The 18,699-nt window shown below is 66.3% G+C and overlaps 1 protein-coding gene across 1 annotated transcript; it reads right to left on the bottom strand.

Moving 5' to 3' along the window:
- Positions 1–3,872: 3,872 nt before the first annotated feature.
- Positions 3,873–16,252, bottom strand: SLCO4A1 (solute carrier organic anion transporter family member 4A1). The gene is made up of 11 exons (XM_069495791.1): positions 15,442–16,252; positions 14,235–14,325; positions 12,630–12,751; positions 12,071–12,182; positions 10,177–10,331; positions 8,911–9,106; positions 7,696–7,861; positions 7,433–7,602; positions 7,109–7,173; positions 6,637–6,785; positions 3,873–4,016 (listed from the first exon to the last, which is right to left on the bottom strand). Exons 1-11 carry the CDS (start codon positions 16,250–16,252, stop codon positions 3,873–3,875), a joined length of 2,181 nt encoding a protein of 726 aa, XP_069351892.1.
- Between the last annotated feature and the right edge of the window lie 2,447 nt (positions 16,253–18,699).

Here is an 18,699-nt window from a genome sequence, read left to right as displayed (position 1 = left end):
TCAGAGGGGGAAGGGAGGGAGGAGGGAGGAGGAGGAGGGAGGAGGGAGAGGGAGGAGGGGGAGGGAGGAGGGAGAGGGAGGCTTCCGGAGGAGGCAGAGGAGGCAGCCGGGGGAGGCCTCCCTGCCACCAGCTCTGCATCCCCCACGCTGACAGCCCCGGACCCTGTGCAGGCCGGACTCTGTATTTCCTCATGGAACAGGCTCATTCACATGTTTACATAAAACCTTAATTCCGGAGCGAGTGCTCCCGCTGTGTCTCCCAGGTGAGGACTCCGACCCCCTCTGCTTCCACCGTCCTCACCTCGCCCTTCTGTGCCCGGCACCAGAAACAGGCGTCTCTCTCGCAGGAGCAGACAGGCCGCCCACCCTGCAGAGAAACGCGGCTTCGGAAACGGCCTCAGGCAGCCGGGCGGACGTGCGTCAGCCTCGTGCAAACCCAGTTAGAGGAGGCCGACTCAGGCCGACTCACGGATCGCAGGTCCGTTCTCCGCTCCCTCCATGACAGAACAGGCAGAGGAAGAAAAGGACCCCCGTGTCAGGCCAGGCGTGGGGTGGAACCAGTTGGACCCTCCCCTGCCTGCCCCGCCCACCTGTCCCTCCTGCCCCACCCAAGGGCCCACAGCCCCCTCCCCTGCCCGCCCGCCCTGTACCCCCGTCCCCTGTACTGGCGAGACGGAGCTCGGTCACCCTGCCCCTCCTCTGCGTGCCGTGGCCTGACCCCGGCTAACCCGCTGCCATTTCTGGTGCCTCCCTGGACAGTGCTGCGGGAACCAGGGCGTGGCTGCGTGTGTGCTCGGCGCCGAGCCCCGCGGGGCAAAGTGGGACGTGAATAGCCACGTCACGATGGCGGCTGAGCTTGCTGCGAGGCTGACGCAGTCGCTCACACGCGCAGGGCAAGGAGGGAGGCCAGGGGCTGACTGGGCCTCTGACGAGGGACTTCCAGCCGGGCGATGCCTGGCCGCGGGGCTGCGCGCTCGACCACGACCACGGGCTCCTGAATTGCCCTCGTGGAGACAAACAGCTGCAGGGAGTTCCGCACGCTCAGGAGGGTGGAGGATGGGCCGGCGCCAGAGCAGAGCAGACCTCAGAGGCCTCAACGCAAGTGACAGCCCGGTGGCCTGGGACGAGGCAGAGACCCTCCCGAGACTCCAGGCCTGTGGGGGTGCAGGTGGCCGGGCTGTGTGTGAAGGGAGGTCCCCACGGTTCTGGCGGATGTGCTGGGGTCCCAAACCCCGCGGACAGCGTGCTGGGGAGAAGAGGCAGTGTGGCCTGGCTGGTGTCACCTGCCGAGCTGTGTGGCTATCACCGGTCAACCATCGGCCCAGTGCCTCAGTTTCCACACCTGTCAAGCGAGGTGACGATGGTTTTAGTTATTTAATACATGCAAACTGCACTTCCCATAATCCAGACGCCACAGTGAAGCTGAGACCGTGGTATCAGCCCCGTTTTGGAGATGGGGAAACCGAGGCACGAAAGGTCAAGTAAAACGTGCAGGACCCTGGGGTCGGCCCCGTAGCCTGAGGGTCCCCCCGGTGCCGTTGGGGATCAGCGTGTGCACGCGAAGCACGTGTCACCCTGCAGTGCCTTGCACCTGTCTCGCGGTCTCGGGATGAAGCGTGGGACACGGCCTGAGAGATGCACTGGCGAGTCCCCCCCAGAGCCACACACAGGGCGCCACGCAGCCCCGTGCCGCTGCGACGCACCCTGGCCACGTGCCGCGGCTCCAGCCCCCGGGCTACAACCTGCGCAGCGTCGACTGCTGGGCGCGGCAGCAGCCGCACCTGGATGGGACGTGCTCGTGCGTCTGCGCACAGGCAGGCGCAGCCAGAACACGGCACGGCCAGCTGACGGGCCAGCGACAGACGGCATGCGTGACCGCAGCCCCCCGGCCTGCCCGCCGTCCTCATCCTCGCCTCACTGTTCTGTGGCTTCTGTCCTGGCCGAGTGCCCGGGGGCCTCCCCGGGAGCAGGTGTCCCGGGAGCGCGATGCGGGCGTCTGTGGCACCCCCACCCCCAGCTCGGCCGCAGCAGAGCGGCTGCCAGGACGCGCGTTCGGTCTGAGCTCCGGCGGCGGCTCCCGAGAGCCTGCGGTCCAAGCCCAGCACGACTCGGAGTAAATGATCCCGTCATGAGTTAAACACAACAGAGATGTAATTACCGCAGGAGCCAGCTGAGAACAAATGGGTTATACGTGTGGCAGTCATTAGACGGTTATCACACGCGCCTCGCTCCTGTGCTGCGGGTGAAAATAAATCTAAATGCAAATGCTCGTTCAGGCTAATCGCGCCCATGGTTCACGGTCCGCGTCCCACGAGGAGCTGGCAAGAGAGGAAGTGCCTGGAAGGTCCTCACCCACCCGCACAGCTGGACTCGGGGACCCCCGGCCTCCAGCCTCAGGAGAGAACAGGACCACCATGCGGCCGAGGAGGATGACGACCATTGCACATGCTGTGGCCAGCTGCGTCCCCAGAGCTCGGCGGGGACGAAGTGATTAATCCTCACTGTGCCCTGTGATGGGGTCCGGCCAGGGTCGTAGGTAACGAACCTGCCCAGGAGGTTTTCCCTACACAGGAGATAAAACTGTATGTCACTTAACACACACACACACGCACACACACACACAGACATCTGAATGGAATTGGCGGGTTATATCAAGGCAAATGCCCTTGAGGTTAAACTACAGTTCTGTGAGGTGCTACCACTGGGGGAAGCTGGCAAAGCAGACCGGCTTGTGAGGCACATCTGCCACCTTCCACGTCCCTGCGGGCGGTGACGCTGCTCAGCCGTCTCCACCGCTGCATCCCGGGCCGTCCGTCCCGCAGGTCGGCTCTGCTGTTTCCTGGCTGCCCAACCTCCCAACCTTTGTCTGACTTCAGAGGGTCACTGTGGGCCACGCAATGTGGCCAGGGCCAAGGCCTGTGTCTTCCCATGGGGCTCTCCCACGGGGTCCTTGCCGCCAGCAGCCCCTAGAGCCGCTGCAGACAGCAGACCTGCCTGAGCTTCCACACACGCGTGTGTGCACGCACTGGCAGGCATGCACACGCACATGCTCTCCTGCACCGCCCGTCCTGAATCCCTGTGTGCGAGGACGGAGCCCAGGTCGTTCATGGAAGGGCCGAGGGCAGGGAGCCGGGGTGGCGGCCTGGGGACGGCGTCAGGGACCTTGCCTTCGGCTGGTGCACACGCACAGAAACCCACCCAGAGGACAGGCAAAACCGCCAACTTCACAAATGCATAGAAATAAAATACACTGCACAGGGATGTCTGGTTGAAGTAATAAAATATATTTACATGTGCAGAGTTTTAACTAAGGACACACAGAAACAGACATCCCACAGCCGGACAGGCCACGTCTGGGCGTTGGGTTCATAGCCCCTGCCCACGCCACACGACCGGGTACAAAACAAGTTCTATAAATACGGTTTGTGAAAAATATGGTCCACGAGTTTCTATCTGTGCACATGGCTCCCACCACAGGGCTGCCCAGCCCTGAGGACAGGAGGTCACAGCAGACTTTAAACCACAGGTCACGTGGAAGGTCCCACGAGCAGGAGTCACCCACGGGCGCTGCCATCTCCCCCGGGAAGTCGGGGCTGGGTAGGAGCCCACGCGGCGCAGCGGCCCTGCTCAGAAGCACTGTGGGGGGTGGCACACGTCTCGGACGTGCCTCACGCTACTGTCACTTAGTGCCTTCGGGGTCCAGCCTCCACCTGGGCAGCGCCGGGCCCCGGGATCCAGTGCGAATTCCCCCGGGGCCCTCAGCTCTGGTGAGGGGCCAGCCCTGTGGAGAAGTCACCATCGGTGGCGGGCGGTGTGCGCGGCTCGGGAAATGCAAGGGGCTTCCGGCGTCCTTGTGGCGGGCGGCCAGGTGGTCAGACGTCGCTCCGGAGCGGGAGGTCTGTGGGGTTGCCAGATGTTGAGGACTGGCTGGGCAGAGAAGCTTCCAGGCCATCTGAAGACGCTGCCAGGGGCCGGTACAGGAAGCAGGCGGCGGAGAAGAAGAGGAGGCCCAGCACCTGCGGGGGGAGGAGCTGCTGGGCCTGGAGGGTCCCCAAGACCTGCCTGCTGTCCCCCACCCCCCCGGGTCACTTCCTCACGAGCCCCCGGAACCCAGCCTGCTCCGGAGAGACACCTTCTCACGTAACCAGTCCCTAGCGCTGAGCGGGAGGAAAACGCCAGCTGTCTGGAAACCGGGGTGGGGAGGAGGTGGGAGGTCTGGCCGTGGGGGGGACAGTGCCCCCAGAAAGAGGCACCCATGTCTTCACCATGGTGCCTGTGAACGGGACCTTTTCTGGAAATGGGGTCTTTGTAGATGTAAGCAGGTTAGAGGCCGTCAGGGTTTAAGGTGCGCCCTAAATCCGCTCCCTTCTGAAACTGACCCGAAGCCGGTGCCATTGAAGCCAACGTCACCCTGGCGACACGGCGCAGTGGCTGCCTGTGCTCCCAGGGTGTCGGGGCGGGGCTGTGGCCTCGGGACACTTCCTGGGAGCTGCACAGTGGTCCCACCTCGGCCCCCTCCTGGGGCATAAGAGCCCCAGCGGCGCCTGAACCCCTGGGGGGCACCAAGCCCAGCCAGGCAACGCCAAGGCCCCTCCCTCCAGGAAGCACTTCGCGGCCTCTCTCGGCAGATCTGAATTGCCGGCACCGCTACGCTGGCATCTGGGGCCATCATTAAGTGACATAAGGGCCACATGAAAAGAAGAGATCTCAGGACCTTCCAAATATGTTACACAAAGGGGCAAGGCCAAGCTCTGGACACTGAGTCACGTAACGCAGTTCCCCAACCTCTTTGGCCCCAGGGACGGGTTTGATGGAAGACAGTTTCCCACAGAGCAGGGGTGGCAGGGGGTGGTTTCGGGATGGTTCAAGCCCATTAGATTCGTGCTCTTTATTTCTGTTATCGTCACTTCACCACCTGCGCTCACGGCTGGGTTTGGACACGAGTCTGAGAGCGATTGACCTACGGTGGTCTCTGTGCCGTCAGACCTCTGCCAGTCGGCGCCCGCGCTCCACCGCAGCTCATCAGCGTTAGATTCGCACGAGGGGCCGCGGCCCAGACCCCTCGCACGCGCAGTGCACAGCGGGGTCACGACCTGTGAGGATCCAACACGGTGCCGACCTGACAGGGCGGGGCTCAGCAGTGGGGAGCGGCCGCAGAGACAGGGGACTTTGCTGCCCAGCGCTCGCCTCCTGCTCTGCCTGGTTCCTAACAGGCCACCAGGGTTGGGGACGGCAGACGCAGCCTGGCTGCCTTTCTTCTCTGTGCCTGACCCTGGCCTCCGCCCTCCGTGCTGAAACCTCACCTGTCAGCCGGGCTCTCGGGGCCTCTGCACACCCCGGCTCGGTCGCGGACGCCCAGCACCCGCGGGGCCACCTCCGCACGACAGAATGTCAAGCACCCTCTTCAGAGCAGGGCCAACAGCAGCCAAGCGAGTCTCACGCCAGATGCCGGCCTTTGTGCTAAGACGTAACTGCCTGTGTCAGCCGTCCTCGCTGTCCCTGTCCCCACTCTTTGGTGTCCGTGTGTCCCCGGATGGTCCCCTCAGACTTTGCCTTTGAATAAACTCTTTTAACTGGATCTGAGACTTATTTTAGGCTGACGGTTACGAGAACACAGCCCCGAGATAGCGACTCCTCCCTGCGGATCTGACAACCACGCTGGACACAAGTGGCGGAGAGGCAGGAGCGTGTGTGGCGTGGAGACCCTGCACAGACCCCGTCCCGGGCGGGACGCAAGATTTCATCCCGCTACACAGAACGGTGTGCAACTTAAAACTTACGGATTGCTATTTCTGGAATTTTTCATTTAACATTTTCAGACCTCGGTTGACCTCAGGTCACTGAAACCTCGGGAACTGACCTCTCGGATTCGAGGGGCGGCTGCGCTGCCGCAGGGGGCCGACCAGGGAGACAAGCCGGCTGGTCTGTCCCCTCCCCCGCCCCCCCCCCCCAGGCTCCGTCCTGGCTGGGCCGCAGGCTCCACCTGCGGAACCTGGGTGTCTGCCGCCCACGGAAGAGCCTCGAGACCCTCTCGGCGGCTGGCCCTGCGGTTCCATTTTATTTTGAAGGTTTGTGACTTTTCCTCTAATGGGGAAATATAAAATATAAATGCCACATTTCTTCCTGGGCAGCACACGCCAAGAGCGACAGCAGAAAGTTTCTCTGGGCAGCTTTAGAAACGCGAGTCAGGCGCGGAGGCTCGGAGGCGAGGAAACTAACGCCATTCCCTCCGCCAGGGCCCCTGGGGTGGGACAGGCCCAGAAAGGAGCCACTTGTGTTTCCCCAGAGCTTTCGGCTGATGGGAGCCACCAGGCAACAGCGGGGCCCAGCGAGGAGGGGCCCCCGGAAGGCGGGGAGCGCGGGCCACCCCTACGCCTGGGCTGGGGGCTGCTGGGGCTCGGAGCGTGAACCCAGAAGGCGGCCCCGGGCCGGGCCTGCTCTTCCTCTGTGGCCGTCACGTGTCCTGAGTCCCAGCAACCAGCACGTGCGGAATGTGGATGGGACATCTGTGGGGCGCCACGGGGCTGGGGCTGAGCTGGGGAAGAGCCCGGGGTGTCCCTGAGCCCGAGCTGGCCGGGAAGAATCGCTCCCCTCCTTGGCGCTGACTCTCAGACCCCTCCCCGAGGCCAGGCTCACCTTGTACAGCAGCCCCATGATGAGCATGTAGCGGCTCATGGCCGAGTTCCAGTAGGCCAGGCAGGAGCCCTGGCGGCCGCACTGGTCCTGCCACAGCAGACAGGCCTTGTCGATCACCCAGCCGAAGGCAATGGGCCCCGGGATGCCCCCTGCGGAGGGAAGCTTGCTCAGCGCCGGACACGTGGGTGGATGGGGGCGCCAGGCAGTCAAGGGACTGGGAATGACAGGCTCTGGGATTCTCAGGGGCGTTCACGGGCAAAGGGACTTGGCTGCGGGTTGGGAGTTCCCAGGATCTCCAGGGGAAAGAAACCCGCTGGGTAAACGAATGACCATGGGCCCCTCTAGTGGTCACTTGGGGAATGGAGCTCTCCCCCACGGGACACTGCCTGGCGCTGGATGCACACCCGCTGGGTGCCCTTGTGCAGTGAACACACCGCACAACTGCCCATGGCCTCGTCACGCTGCACAGTACCTAGTGTTCTAACTACAATCCACTGGATTCCCAGGGCAAAGGATCTCTGCCGGTGACAGACACACCTGCAATAGAAAACCGCAGCATCGGTACCCAAGAGGTGGGCTGCACGCCACGTCACACCCCCATGCCAACAGCCGAGTCCTGGCCACGCCCCTGGCCACACCACCGCCTCCCCAGGTGGCAGGCACCTCGCCAGAGGTCAGAGACAGACAGGCCTGCTGTGCGGGGGCCGGGCGTGTCCCCAGCCTGTCTCGGGATCTGCAGAGCTCCACCTTCCAGGGCTGCAAGAGAAGGTTCCGGACAAGCGCAAACCGGGCTTACCGTAGTGTCGCCGTGAGCGCGGGGATGCTGCTGAGGAACGTAAAGAAAATTACAACGAAAACGAAACCCAGGAGGAGGGGCTTTCTCTGACAAGCGGAAGTGCATGTCCCTGCGGTGGCCTGGCCCAAGCCAGAGGACAGATTCTGAGGACAGCTACAGTCTTGGTACACCTGAGGAGCCCAAACAGCGCTGATTACCGGAGGAAGGAGCGGCCCTCCCAGGGCCCGGGTCAGGGCAGGGGCTGCGGGCGGCGGTCCACTCACCTTCTGGCCGCCCGGGCCGGTGGCGGTGGCTGCGCGGCACCCCGCGTGGCAGGGCGAGTAGTACGTGACGCCGTCCGAGCCGCACACGGGGCTGTAGTGCTCTGGGTGGCAGCCGCAGGCGGCGTTGCAGGCCGTCGTCAGGTTCAGGTGGCCTTCGGGCAGGAGGCTGCGGGGGGACGGGGGTGATGGGACCCAGGCCAGGGCCTGGTGGGCGTCGCAGGCACAGGGACAGCCCCACAGCACGGCCTGTCCCCACCCTGCCTGCACCCTGGGTCCACAGACTGTCTGAGCTTGCGCCACCGAGCTGGTGAGATCGCCTTTGGGCGCCACGCGGGGCACAGCCAGGCCCTCTGCTGCCCTGCCCCAGGTGCAGGGCGCTTTCCTAGTTTGCTGGTTTGGCTGGTTTTGGGGGGCAGGCCATGCAGTCACAGGCGCTGCATAAATTACCAAAGAGTGCCCAGGAGGAGACACCCCCGGGCCCCACCCCTGGTCTGCTGGCCGGGTCCCGCGTGGGCAGAGGCCATCTACAACACACGCGGTGGCGACCACAGGTGTGCTCCTCCTCCTTCCCACTCAAGTCAGAGCACGCTGCGCCCACGCCCGGCCCTTCGTCTCCTCTGCCTCACGGTGCTCCTCGGAGCCGGCCCAGGGACGCACCGCCCCAGTCCCTCGCAGGCGCGGCCCTCCACGGTGGGCACCTTCCTGACACTCTCGGTTTTTCCCTGGCTTGCGATGTCTGATGGCGCCACAGAGGGCTTTGCGCCTCCCCATGTCACCCGCCGCACCTGCAGCATCGCACCTGCCGCGGGAACTCCCGGGGGACAAGCCCGGGCCGCGGTGCAGGCTTGTGCGGATTCGGGCCTCGCCAGCTGCCACCCGATGGCTGCCCCTCACAGCCCCACCATGGCACACCCAGGAGCCGACCCCAGGCCACTCTCATTTCAACACAGGGACTGGGACCCATGAGCCGGGCCATGATTGTCATGTTTTACAGAGAAGGCCGAGGCCAGAGAGGGACAGGACCCTCCCCGGGGACAGAGCTGGGCCGACTTGGCGTCATTCCACGTGGGTGTTAACTGTGTGCCGGGGGCACTGCCTTGCCAGTGCTGTGCTGCGCAGCCCTCTCCAAACGCGACCCCCTTCACCCCACCCAGGGACTGCTGGCGCCCAGGCAGCTGTGCAGGGGCCTCCCTGGACCCGGGCGCCTGCCCTCACCTCCCGCCGCCGCTGTCCGTGACGCCCGCCATGGGCACGTTGGGGCAGTGCAGGGAGAACACGGAGATGCCCAGCAGGCTGGCCACGGCGCACAGCAGGCAGAACCGGACGATGCCGGGGCCGCGGAGCCTCAGCTTGTTCACGAAGAAGCCGCCCAGGAACGTGCCGCCGCCGCCCGCCGGCACCACCAGGTACCCTGGGGACAGGGCAGGGCTCAGTGGGACTTGGGGAGGCCCCGGGGGTGTGGCATTAGCCCCGCTCTTATTACCTCCACTCCACAGGTAGGGAAACCGAGGCACAGAGGGATCAACCGCTGCCCACCTGTAGGCAGAGACCCTGGTGCCCTGTCCAGGGCCTGCAGGGAGGGGCAGAGCAGAACTGGGAGGGGGGCCCAGTAGCCCCTGCCCTGACGGGAAGGCCGGTCACTCCTCCAGTGGCCCCCAGGGCAACCACGCTCTCTGCCCACGTAGCCCCTGCTGAGTCCCTGCAGCTGTGACAGAAGCCCACGGCCACCACCCTCTGGCACAAAGCTGGGATTAGCTGGCACGTGGCTTCCAGGCTCACAGCACCCAGTGACGGGAGCAGGGGTGACCCCTGGGCAGGGGGAGGGGGTGGCACAGGGAGGGGGGCTAGGAGGGGGCAGTTGTCCTGGGCGGGGACCTGGGTGCGTGGGGTCAGCCCGGAGGGCCCAGGCAGGGTGGGGTGAGAGGGGAGGGCCCACAGAGTGGAACCCTGAAGGGTGGGCACAGGCTTCCTGCACCTGCCCCGCGCCCAGCACGACCCCGCACACCAGCCGCTCCTGCCGAGCAGGTCATGGGGTGGCACAGGGTTCCTAGTGTACCTTGGCAGAGAAGGGGCCCACCCTCTGCAGACCTGGGACACCTGCCGCCGGGCACACAGGTACAGCCGGGCCCACAGGTACAGCCGGGCCCAAACCCTTCCCGTAGCCAATCTCAGAGGCTAAGGCCAGCTGCCGAGTGCTGGAGCCCACCCAGCCCTCCCACCCAGTCAGCGGCTGTGGTGGCGCTTCCCAAACCCCCGGCTGAGGCGCAGCCCTGCCTGCCCGCCGGGCAGCTCTGGTGAGTGCTGTGGTGCAATGCGGCCTCCTCGCGGAGCTCCAGGGTGACCTCAGCTCTTGCACCCTGGGCTGCGACCCACGCCCAGCATGTGTGCGCTGTCTGGGTCTTTCTAGAAGATGTCCTCAAAGACCCCAGCTCATCTGAAAGCTAATGAAAAAGCAGAGGACCCCAGGTTTGGGTTTCTCACCAAACAAGGTGGCAGCTTCGGAGGCACTCAGGCTGAACTGGGACTCGAGGAACTTGGGGCCGAATGTGGACATGCCGGCGATGAGCGTGGCCTCGGTGGCCCCCGCCAGGCAGAGCAGGATGAACGTGGGATTCTTCATGAGTAGCCAGAGGGAGCTGGACAGAGGAGCAGTATGGAGACCAGTGAGAAGAGACAGAGGGTCAGAGTGGGCCAGATCCAGGTGTGAAAAAACGGCTGCTCCCCAGGCTGTCACCTCTTCCCCTGAGCACAAAGGGCCCCAGTCATGGGAGGGAGAGGGTGGGGTGCAGAGCAATGCAGATAGGCTGCAGGGCTGGGCTCTGGCAGTTAGAGACCCCGTGACTGAGTCTGTGGCCCGCTTGTCCCAGAAGCTGCGGTAACTGTTTACAGAACTTTACCACCCCTTGGCCAGAGCCCCGGCTTCAGGTGGGGGAAAGCCCCCGGTCAGTGGTGCCAGCCAGGGAGCTGGCTGGGGGGCAGGGGTCACCATTCCAGGACTGGACGGGCCCCCAGGGCAGGGGGACGGGGTACCGACGGTGGGGCCAGGAGCCTTTCGGATTTGGAATGGGGGCCCCTCGCTGGAGCAACTGCCGCACGCCGGCTACGCAGACGCTGACCACAGCTTCGCCCCGACTCGCTGCACAGGGGCACGAGCAAGCCTTCTTTCTGTCCCCGCCCTGATTCAAACAGGGGAGCCCAGTTCTTCCAAAATTTACTTTCTAACTTTGGGATTGAAGAGGCCCAAGCTACGTGGGCCCCACATCTTAACAGAAGAGGCAAGACGGGATGGGAGGAAGTCCCCTCCCAGAGTGGGCGCTGCCCCAGCTGGTCCGGGCCATGAGGACCGGGCGGGGGGCAGTGCCCTGGTGGCTTCCCCTGGGGCTCGCCTGCCCGGGGTCGGGACGCTCGGCCGGTCGGGAGGGGCGTGAGTCTCTCGAGGGTGCACGAACTTCCTCGTTTCCTAATCCCAGCCCACAGGTCGCTCAGCTGAAACTCTTGTCGAATTTGCCCAGAGAATTAGTCACAGCTTTAGCAGAGGGCACCAGGTTCCAGCGCTTACTCACTGCCAGCAGCTGCCTGGGGACGAGCCCTGGGCATAAACCTCTTCATCACTGAACAGAGCAGGACACCCAGGGTCCCCACGTCCAAGGCGGGGACCAGGCTCAGGACCCGAGTGTGGGGAGGGAGGACGTGCCAGCGAGCCCTGGCCAAGGTGGCCCTGGGTCGGCCCTGCCGTGGGGTGCCCTCTCCTTAGCAGGCAGCTCCCAGCCCCTCAGGGGTCTCGCAGGAGGGGGAAGCCCCACAGCAGAGCCCTGTGAGGCATCTACTCCCCCACCTCAGCCCTGTGCCTGCGCAGTGGACAGCCCCCGTGGGCCGCCCGGGCCCCGACTCTGTCCTCCCCCGGCCCACCACACAGCCCTCCACCCCCACATGGCCACCGTGAGCTCAGGGACATGCTGATGGGACATGAACCCTCAGAGGGCTTGGGCAGTGACCACCCCGAGGGCCACCCTGAGGCCAGGGGGAGCCCCCCGGGGAAGGCTCAATCCAGAGGAGAGACCCAGAGCCTCCAGCCCCCACGCTGTCCCTCTGAGACCCCGACAGCTCGGGGCTCTGGGTTGTCCCACCGGGGTGCAGGGCCCTGGTGGGCTGAGACGCTGCCTGGGACCACGGCGGGTGCAGCCCTAACTCGGGCCTGGGCCTTGGCCCAAGCGGCTCTACTTGCTGCTCCACAACATTTCAGCCCAAGTTCGAGGGACCGGAGGGTTACGACAGGGGCCCTCGCCATGGGACTCTGGAGGGGTCCCCCTGACTCTCCCCGTGGGGCCCTCGGCGGGTCTGAGGACACAAGGCTCAGCGACCCCCCAGGTCTTACAGGGGCAGGTCCCGGATGGTTTTCCCGAAGTCGGGGCTGCTCGTGGCCCCGTGGCCGTCATCTTTCAGCTGCTGCGTCTCCGACGCTCTCATGACCACGTAGCGCTGGGAGCCTGGAAGGACAGGCCGTCAGCGGGAGGCCCCTCCTCCCCACCGCTGGGTCTGGGAATGTCACAGTCCAACACCCGTGCGCGAGGGCAGCCCCGGGGGCGGAGGACGCCGGACGGAAGCTGTGTGGGAAGTGCCACGTGACGGAGGCATGAGAGTGAGGGCCACACGGGGGCCCCGCGGGAAGGGGAGGCTGACGGGCCCTGGCCGGGACTGGCCCGTTCCACGGCCCACGGGGATGCTGCCAGGCAGAGGGGAGGTCCCGGGATGGCCGCACGCGGCTGGCCAGCCCTGCCCTGCGCACAGCCGCCGGCGTCTTTCCACCTGGGCGAGGATTGAGATCCAAGGTTCCACAGAACGGGGTTTGCTGCGGCCTCGTCCATGGGGGGGGAGGAGGGGGGCGGGGAGGGGGCGGGGCAGGAGAGGGGCTGGGCGGGGGCAGGGAAACCCACCTGGCAGCTGTCGGGGGTAGCCAAGGATGGGGACGGCGATGAGGAAGGCAACGGCCCCCGTGCCCAGGAAGCCGATCCACCAGGCGCCCACCCACAGCGGGCTCTCCGTGGTCAGCTCCGTCCTGTCGAAAGAGGCAGTGGCACTTGGGTCAGGGTGAGGACATCGTGTCCTCCACGGCGCATGCACCGGGTGGCCGCCTGGCTCCTCGCCAGGGGAGACCTCCAGGGTCCCTGGTCAGCACAGGCCCCCAGCGACGCCAGCCGCAGGCCCACCCGTCCCTGCCGGCTAAAGCACCCTGGCTCGGCCATCCCCCGGGACGGACGGCTCCACACTCCGACCCACGCTCGGTGGCCCGGTGCTCAGAGTGAAACCACAGCAGGGCTGCGGGGGTGGGGCAGTGGCTCTCCAAGCAACAGCAGGGCAAGGTGTCCCTCCCCACCAATGCCGAGGGTGACAGATGGCGTCCCCAGGGCCTCCGGAAGCTCGGGACAGAGGGCCCAGCTGGAGCTCGCCGGGAGCTCCCCGCAAAGCGACTATCAGGGCGTGTCACACTCTGCAGGGAGACTGGGGGAGCCCAGCTCCAGGCTCCCAGGAACAGTCGGCACAGGGAGGAGGCGGCGGCTGAGAGTGGAGCAGCAGAGAGAGACACAAGGGACAAAAGGGACGCAGGAGCGCCAACACCCCGTGAGGCCATGGCCAGCCCGCTAGGGCAGGCTCCCGCCTTGTTCTAGCACAGAAATGCCACGGCCACCTCCATGGTTGGGCCCTGGCTCCTCCTCCAGCCCCCAGCACCCCACGTGCAAAGCAGCTGGGTCCCAGAGCGGGAAGGGGGACCACGGAGAGGGCCACGACCCAGACCTCCCTCCAGGCTTGGCACAGATGTGCCCTTGACCCCATGTCAACCTGAGGCCGCAGGTGGCTCTCACAGAGGTCAGGGCACTAGAAACCGCGACAAGGGGCCCAGCTGCAGAAAGAGCCCCAAGGGGTAGCCGTGCCCGTGACGCAGCTCAGCGGAGTGTCGGGGAAACGTAACAGGGGCAGGCCCTGCATGTGGGGGGAGGGCGGACCCTACAGAGCCCGGCCAGCGAGGGCACAGGCCGGCCCCTCCGGCCCCTTCCCCGTCTCTGTCCCTGTCTCTCTGTTCCTCCCTCCCTCCGTCCTTGTCCCTCCATCCCTGTCTCTCTGTCCCTCCCTCTGTCCCTCTGGTTTTCCCACTTTCCAGCTTAAATTTACAAAACTGGGCACCACAAAGGAAAGATAAAGGGAAATGAAGGAAACAAAAGAATCTCAGGCCACTGAGAGAAACCGTGGCCAGGGCCCCCTGGGCGTTGGATCACTTGGGCCTCAGGCTGCTGCCCGTCCGCCCCGCGCCTCCGCCAGGCCAGGCTCCCAGCGCCACCCACAGACCCGGAGCCGACCAGAGCGGACCCAGCCCTGGCCTCCCTGCCCTGCGGGCCCGGCGCCCAGCCACGCCCAGCATGACTCCCACGTGGACCCTGCTCTGTCGGAACCACACCCCAGGGACTCGAGGGCCGTCCTGCTGCACGGGCGGCTGGGCGCTGTCCCTGTGGGTGGCAGGCGGGGACGCTGCCCGGGTCACTCACCGTCTGCCCACGTCCGTGTAAATGTTCAGCATGGCGCCTCCGATCAGGTATCCGGCGGCGGGCCCGAGGATGGCCGCCGTGTAGAAGACGGCTGCAAGGGAAGCAGAGGCGTTGGGGCTGCCGTGCGCCGCCGTGCGCTGCCGTGGGGGGCCCTGGGGCTGCACAGAGCCCCTCCCAACAGAGGCCCCACACCTGTCTGCCCCACCTGGACCCCGTGGAGCAGTGCTGGCCAGTGCAGCCCCCCGGGTCTGACATCGGTCAGCATCGACTGAAAAATTCCCCTGGCAGCCGGCTGTGGACGGCACCAGCCTCTCGAGAGGGAGCAGAGACCCCCACGCCCCACGCTAGAGGGGGGCCGCGTCCCAGCGCACCGCGGACTTGCCCTGGGAGGGGCTGGGTCTCTCTCACGCCCACAGACAGGTTTGGAAGGGTCAGCGTGGCAGGACGTCCCCTCCCCGAGGGACATGACCCTCCGCGAGCCCTCGGGCCTTGGGATGGCCACCGCAGTGGCTGGGAGGGACAGAGCTCACGGGGCACGTGAGGAACCGAGGCCGTAACCACGGAGTCTGGTGGGGCCTGAAGTGCCGGCCGGAGGCTCTCTGTGACCGTCCCTGAGTGGCCTCGGCAGGGCCAGGCTGGAGGGACGCGAGGGAGTGGGGGTGGATGGGTGGGCGAGGCCCCAGGTCACCTCAGACGGGGGCTCCCTGTCCCACACCACACAGTGGGGGACCCTGGGCCACACACGTGGCCAGGACACCGAGCTTGGGCGGGAGTGGCCTCTTGGTTTTCCCTGAGCGTCTTAACTCTCCCGCGCCCTCCCGGTGCCGCCAGACACGGAGCAGGCGTGGCCCCGGGGAGCCATGGGTGTGGCCGGGGGTGTGGTCGGGCGCTGTCCCCAGTCACTTATCCGCACTGGAAACTCCTCCCAGGTGAGCCTGAGGCCCCAGAGCGGCAGACCCAGGCCCCACCCTGTGCCCCGGGGCCCCTGCAGGGCAGGCCAGACCCCTGTGCAGGACTCGAGCCGAGGCTCCTGGCAGGAAAGGCGACATTACCTCCACCCCCACGGGCGCTCAGGTGGAACCGCTGCTCGCCTGGGAGCATCTGGGCCACGAGGGGGGTGCACGGGGCCAGCAGCTCCCTGGTCCTCGTCCCCCCTGCCAGCACCACCCTGCAGCCGCCTGCCCAGCCCGGCCCCCGGCGCACTCACCGATGTAGACAGGAGAGTAGCTGGACTTGACGTTCTCGTCCAGGTAGGTGACGCCCAGCGTGTAGAGGGGCGTGGCGCCCACGCCGTGCAGGAACTGGCCCAGCATGAAGACCAGCCGGTAGCCGGACAGGCCCGAGGCGCGGCCCCCGCACGCCGTGCTGCGGTTGGCTGGGCACGCCGCCACCCACGAGTCCACCTGCACCTCGTAGGGGCCGGCAGTGAAGTGGGGCAGCGCGAACACCAGCGAGCCGGCACCCATGACCAGCACGCCCCAGCCCAGCCAGCGCGGCTTGTGCCCGCTGCCCCCGAAGTAGCTGACGAAGGTGAGGCAGAGGCAGGCGGCGATGTCATAGGCGCTGGCCACCAGCCCGCTCTGGTAGCTGTGCAGGTCGAAGCGGCGCTCGATGGAGGTGATGACCGTGTTGATGAAGCCGTTCACGGTCATGCCCTGCAGGAACGAGGCCGCGCACAGGAAGAGCAGGAAGCCCTTGGGCGTGTTGAAGGCCTGCAGACACGCGGGGGCGAAGGCCCGCCAGCCACACGCCGTGCTCTGCGGCCCGGCCGAGACGTAGCGCATCTCATGGGCCACGCGGGCGCCGCGCTTCTCACAGTCGCACAGGGGCTGGCTGCAGGCGTCCAGGGGGCTGTGGGCGGCCGAGCGCAGGGAGCCGGGGCTCAGGGGCGAGCCCAGCAACGCCCGCCCGACAGGGGGCATGTGCTCAACCCCGTTTTCCAACGCTGGCGCCGGGCTGGGGAAGGTCAGCGGCAGTGTTGAGGTGAAGGGTTTGTCCCCTGTCGAGTGCTGGGGCATCTCCGAGCCCGGCGGTGGGGAGACCTGGCGGCCTCAGCAGTGTGGGGCAGTCACCCAGTGGGACCCCAGGGGCCTGGAGTATCCTGCGGGAGGGACCGCTGGTTAGAGGTTGGCCTCTCCCCGTGAGCACCTGGGTCTGGCACGGCCATCCCAGCACACCCCCGCACCCCCGTGGCCCATGGCTCTGCGGCCTGGCGTGGAGCCGGGTGGGGTCCCCCTCCCTGACCAGTCCCCCCCAGTCCAGGGCGCCTCTGGCCAGACCCACACTCAGGGCATCGCGTCTCGCGGCCACTGCTCGGCCAAGGGGTGGGCCCCAGCCCCGCCCCGCCCAGCCACAGGGTGTGGCTCCCGCACGCGGTTAGGACTGTGGGAAAGACAAGCTGTCTCCTCGGTGGTGCGGCTTCAGGCTGCGACAGGAGCGGAGCCCACTGGAACGAGGCCACGACTTGGAGAGTGAGGGGGAGCCCCGGGGGGCCCCGCAGCCCGGCCTCTGCCCAGCCGTGGAGCTGCGCTGTGGCTGGGCCCACAGGGATCTCCACGCGGATCAGTGGACCCGCCCGACTTCCTTAACTTCGCACCCACTAGCTTTCGTGCCCTTCAGCACCACAAAGGGACGTGCGGGTCCCGCGCTGGGAGGTGGGGGTGCAAGGAGGGGCCCTGAGCCCCCGGAGCCGCCCAGCTGGCTGCACACTTCCCGGGACACTTCTCGGGACGCTGAACGGGCTGCGCGGGGCTCTGTGGCCAGGTGACAGGATGACGCGGACACTCGTCCCTGCGTTGACCCCCCAGCCCCCAGCCTTGGGCAGAGGCAGAGTCCCACTGGGCACCCAGGGCTACGCCAGTAGCTACATGGCGGGGCTGGGAGGGACCTGCGCTGACAAACACGCCTCACACGTGGGGACGCAAAATGTGGGCTCCACTTAGTGTGTTTTTAAATAAAGACACAACTTTCTCTTGTGGTTGCGGATACACAGGGCTCAGGTGGCGGGGTGGGGGGCACTGCCCCTCCCTGTCACCGCCCTCCTCAGGGCCACACAGTGACCCCCACCCCGTGGACTGAGCCCCAGAGCTGGTGGCTCTCAGTCCCCTCGCCACATCCTCCACCGGCGCTTGGCCCCTCGGCCCACCCGTGTCACTGAGTACTGGGCAGCGGGTGCGTGGCCGCCACGTGGCCCCTCTGTGGCATTGTCAGGCCGTACCTCTCCCGCTCCCCCCCGCCCCCGCCTCCCCAGGGCCCTGGGGGCAAACGCGCTGGGCCGTGGAGAGCCCCACCGCACAGTGCTGAGTGGGGTCCCTGCACCGACTGTGCACATGAGCGCCGACTGTGTACCAGCCCCTAAAGCTGAGGGAAGGGGGCCGAGGGGGCTAATGACTGGGCCCAGGCCACGTGGCCTGCAGCGGCAATTAGGACTTGGCCACGGCCGGCTGCAGAGCCCGGTGCCTGCGTCACTGCTGTGTTCTGGCATTGTCTGGAGAGCCGTGCCCGGTCACGTGGCACTCACACGCAGACCCGCTGTTTACTCTGGAAACTGGGACTGCCGGGCTATCGGCAGACGTATTTGGAGGCCATGGAGCAAAAACTCGGAGCAGTCACTCCCCAGGGGCCACACGGGCCTCGCAGTTCTACCTGCGCTGACACCACAGGCGGGAGGGCTCCATGGGGGAGGTGCCGCATCAGGAAGAGTGTTGAGGGAAGGAGCGAGTGTCACGGTGCAGGACGAACGCTCAGCGCTTCCCGGGGACTAAATGTGACCCACGTCCACGCACGTGAAACTGGCTGCCAGTGGAGCTGGTGTCCGGAGGGTCACATGCAGGCGGGCTCGCATTGCAGGAACCCCGCAGGAGAGAGGGACGGGTGCGAGCCCCGGGCAGGACGGATGTCAGGCAGCGGCTCTGCCACCACCAGCCCGAACTGGGACAGGCTCCTGAAGCAGAGCAGCCGCATGGAGCGTGGAGAAGCGCCTAAGAGGCTCAACCCGAAGTTACCCCAAACGCCAACGCCCAGAGACACCGACAGCGTTTGGGTGCGTTTCCCTCTGGGCTTTTTCTCGGTGCGTGCACACAAACATACCTGGGCACATGCACACGGAGCCAAGGGGAGCCCTGAGGATTGTGCTGGAGGTGGGGGTGCACACACACGAGTAACAGGGGACTTGACCTCGTCCTGGGCTAGGACAGAGTTCCGAGGGAAGCAGCCCAGCCGTGGAGGAACGGCCCACGCTCAGTGCTGAGCGGGCGCAGGGCTGTGCTCAGCGGGTCTGCCCGGCTGTGCGGGGCGCTCAGAACCCCCAGCACGCGTGCGCAGATCGCGGCAGAGCCCACGGCACCACCGCAGGCCCAGACGCCGGCTGCTTCACACACCCGCCCGGGGACCAGCCACGGCGGGGGAAGCCGGTGAGGGGATCAGTCCACACGGGGTTTACAGGAAGCCGATTGCTACGCTTTCA

This window comes from Eulemur rufifrons, chromosome 20 (genome assembly GCF_041146395.1).
Source record: "Eulemur rufifrons isolate Redbay chromosome 20, OSU_ERuf_1, whole genome shotgun sequence".
Lineage (NCBI taxonomy): Eukaryota > Metazoa > Chordata > Mammalia > Primates > Lemuridae > Eulemur > Eulemur rufifrons.
The sequence above is the reverse complement of the archived record's forward strand: the minus strand, read 5'-3'. Positions and strand labels throughout refer to the sequence as shown.

Coding starts and splice junctions, on each gene's coding strand:
- SLCO4A1 (XM_069495791.1), bottom strand. CDS start 16,252: ATGCCCCAGCACTCGACAGGGGACAAACCCTTCACCTCAACACTGCCG. Junction 9,107..10,176: donor CGAAGCTGCCACCTTGTTTG/GTGAGAAACCCA, acceptor CCCTGTCCCCAG/GGTACCTGGTGGTGCCGGCG. Junction 6,786..7,108: donor GATTGTAGTTAGAACACTAG/GTACTGTGCAGC, acceptor TTCCCTCCGCAG/GGGGCATCCCGGGGCCCATT.